The 3,039-nt window shown below is 57.9% G+C and overlaps 1 protein-coding gene across 1 annotated transcript in view; it reads right to left on the reverse strand.

The window, feature by feature from the left end:
• The window catches only part of LRP5 (low density lipoprotein receptor-related protein 5), a 90,132-nt gene that overhangs the window by 69,169 nt on the left and 17,924 nt on the right, over positions 1 to 3,039 (reverse strand). The window contains exons 4-5 of the mRNA XM_010837822.1: positions 1,782 to 1,978; positions 591 to 722 (exon numbers count right to left, since the gene is read on the reverse strand). Coding sequence (XP_010836124.1) covers positions 591 to 722; positions 1,782 to 1,978 — 329 coding nt within the window. The remainder of the gene's footprint in view (positions 1 to 590; positions 723 to 1,781; positions 1,979 to 3,039) is intronic.

The following is a 3,039-nucleotide window of genomic DNA, read 5'->3' on the forward strand; positions in this document are numbered from 1 at the left end:
GCAAGGGTCAAAATGAATTATAGGATTTCCCTGGTGGTCCACGGGTTAAGACTCTGTGCTTCCACAGCGGGGGGCACGGTTTCCACCCTTGGTCAGGGAGCCAAGATCCCACATGCCACACAGTGTAGCCAAAACAAAAATAATAATAAAAAATAAAATGTTTTTAAAATGAATTATAAGTTCCACAGCAACGCTTATGAAAAAAGTAGAGGAGCAAAGACAGGAGCTTTCGGCAGGGCCCGCGGTGCCGCAGAGTTGGGAGCCCTCGGAAGAGGCGGGAGGAGAGGCCGACGTGTCTGCCGCTGCCTCCTGCGTCCCGGTTCCCAGCACACCACCCTCCTTACCCTAACAGTTGACAACGGCCAGCTTTTAGGGTGTGATCACACAAGCAGGGAGGGTGCTAGGCACTCGGGGTCTCAGCCCGTCCGGCACGACCTCCTCTTACAGACGGGAACCCCAGGGCGCCCGTCGGGCAGCAGAGCCCAAATCTGACCCAATCCCGGCAGCTCGGAGCCCAGACCGTGTAAGCCCCTCCCCGAGGGAAGCAGATGGTGGGCACCCAGGCCGGCGGCCGCCCCTCCCCGGCTCACCTGCCTTGCACGTCTGGCCGTTGTCCTGAAGCTGCACGCCCGTGGGGCAGGCGCAGGCGTAGAAGGGCTCCCGCGGGGACAGCAGGCACAGATGGGAGCAGCCGCCGTTGTCCTCCTCACACTGCGTGTGGTCTGCGGGAAACAGGGCGGGGGACACCATTCCGGAACTGACCCTCGACCCCCACTCCCGCCTCGCCCGAGGTGGGCATCCTCCCCGCCCCTCCTCCTCCCAATTTCCTACAATGAGAAACCCCGTCTACATCAGGGCCCCTCCATGGCCACCTCCCCTGTGGAGGCCACCCCCAGCCCTCGCTGGCAGGATCCCAGGACCTGTCCGCCTGGCAGTGGTGCCGCCCTGGGTTGGGGGTTCCTAGAGCAGAGGCCTGTCTTATCTGTCACGTGCTTGGACCTCATGGGCTCTGCACAGGCGCTCGATGGCCACACAGGGCCGAGCCTCTCGATGCTGATGACGAGACTTTTTGCTCTCCCTGGCACAATGCAACTGAACTGACACTCCCGGCATCTCACTCTGCCCAGGACAGGATTGGGGGGGGACCCATGAAACGCGAAGTGCTGAAAGTGTTAGTCGCTCAGTTGTGTCCGACTTTCTCCAGGCAAGAACAGTGGAGTGGATTGCCAGTCTCTTCTCCACGGGAATCTTCCCAACCCAAGGATTGAACCTAGCTTGCATTTAAGGACCACGGAGCTCTCCCCAGAAGACAAGTCCAGAGAGCCCCACCCCTGGGACTCTACTTAAATTCAAAGTTGGGACCTTCAACAGCATCAAGGCCAAAATCCACCCACACTCTCTGTGGTCCCCATGGGACCTGGTGGAGGTCCCCGTAAGAGCAGGTGGTGGTCCTTGAGGGAGTGGGTGAACCCAAGTCCCTGGCCCTGCTGGCTGCCTGTCACAGGGGCTTTTCACCATCAGAGACCCCTCCACGACCCCATGGGGAGCCCAGGCTGAGAACTCAGACCTGGAGCAGATTTTCCATGAGTAAGTATGTAATCTCCACTGGGCCTTGAAAAACAGGGTAACCTTCCTTGGGAATCCTTCTTCCATCCCTGAGGACAGCCCTGCCCAAAGCAGCCCCCATGCCAGCTCTGCAGAGGGACCTCTCCCAGCCTGCCCCCTCCCCACACGAAGACACCAGCCTCCCGCGCTCAGCCCCGGCCTGGCCCCTGACTTACAATAAGGCTGTCGCTCCGGGCTGAGCACTTGAATATCCATGGGCGAGTAGAGAGCGCTAAGGATCTCCTTCCTCTTGTCTCCAGTCCTCTTGTTACAGGCGTGGATGGAGCGGGTCTGCCAGTCTGTCCAGTACAGAGTGTCTCCAGAGAGCGTCAGGGCAAAGGGATGCGTCAGACTGCCCTCCACGACCTTCTGCCTGCAGGGGCGGGTGGAGAAGCCATCACGGGGGGTGGTCCCCACTGCGTTCCCCTTCTTGTAAGCCTTCCATCGTCACTGCTGACCCATCGACATCACACCGGCTCATGGAGTGGTGATGGAGCAGCCTGAGACCCCAGCACCCCAGGAACCCTCCATCAGGTTGCACCTTCCAGACCCAGCCAACCCCCCACCACCCCTGACAATGACATGGGCGCCTTCGCACACACAATTGCTCCCCATCCAACCTGATTCTAGAGTGGGGGATGCCGGCAAAATACCCCACAAGGAAGAAACACGGAAGAGAGGTGGCAAGCCAGAAGCCACATCTGGAGGCAACACACGGATGACAAGCACAGCTGTCCTGCCCTAACAGCTCAATACAACCAGAACAAAAGTAACGTGCCCTTTCCTCTGAAACCAATCATTTGTTTACCAAAGCAAATTAAACTTGCATCAATCTGAAAATAAAAAAAAGGTAGTCTCTTCTGTCTATTAGGGCATCCCAGGTGGCTCAGTGATAAAGAATCCGCCTGCCAATGCAGCAGACGCAGGAGACGTGGGTTCGATCCCTGGTTCAGGAAGACCCCCTGGAGAAGGGAATGGCAGCCCACTGCAATATTCTTGCCTGGGAAATCCCATGGACCGAGGAGCCCCGCAGGCTACAGTCCACGGGGTAGCAAAAGGTCAGACACAACTTAGCGACGAAGCACCTACAGGGACAGGGAAGAAGAGTTCTGTGTATTTACAATACCCAGCAAACAAGAACTTGTTTTTTCGTGAAATTATGGATGCCGGTAATAGAATCGTAATTTACACAGCTGGTAGCATGCAATTACCTGGTTTGAGGACTCTCGCCCCACTGTAGGGTAGGAGGCAGGAGCTGTGGGTGGGTGGCCACCGGCACGTGCTCAGCCCCCGGTGCAGCGCCCAGGAGAGAGTAATACTCGAGAGGCGCCACTGGCCGAAGACCACACCCTCGTGCTCAGGGTGGATCTGACCCGATCGCCTCTTCCCTGTTTTTTTTAGGCCGTGCCACGCAGCACGTGGGATCTTTGTTCC

This window comes from Bison bison, unplaced genomic scaffold (assembly GCF_000754665.1).
Source record: "Bison bison bison isolate TAMUID 2011002044 unplaced genomic scaffold, Bison_UMD1.0 scf7180017864080, whole genome shotgun sequence".
Lineage (NCBI taxonomy): Eukaryota > Metazoa > Chordata > Mammalia > Artiodactyla > Bovidae > Bison > Bison bison.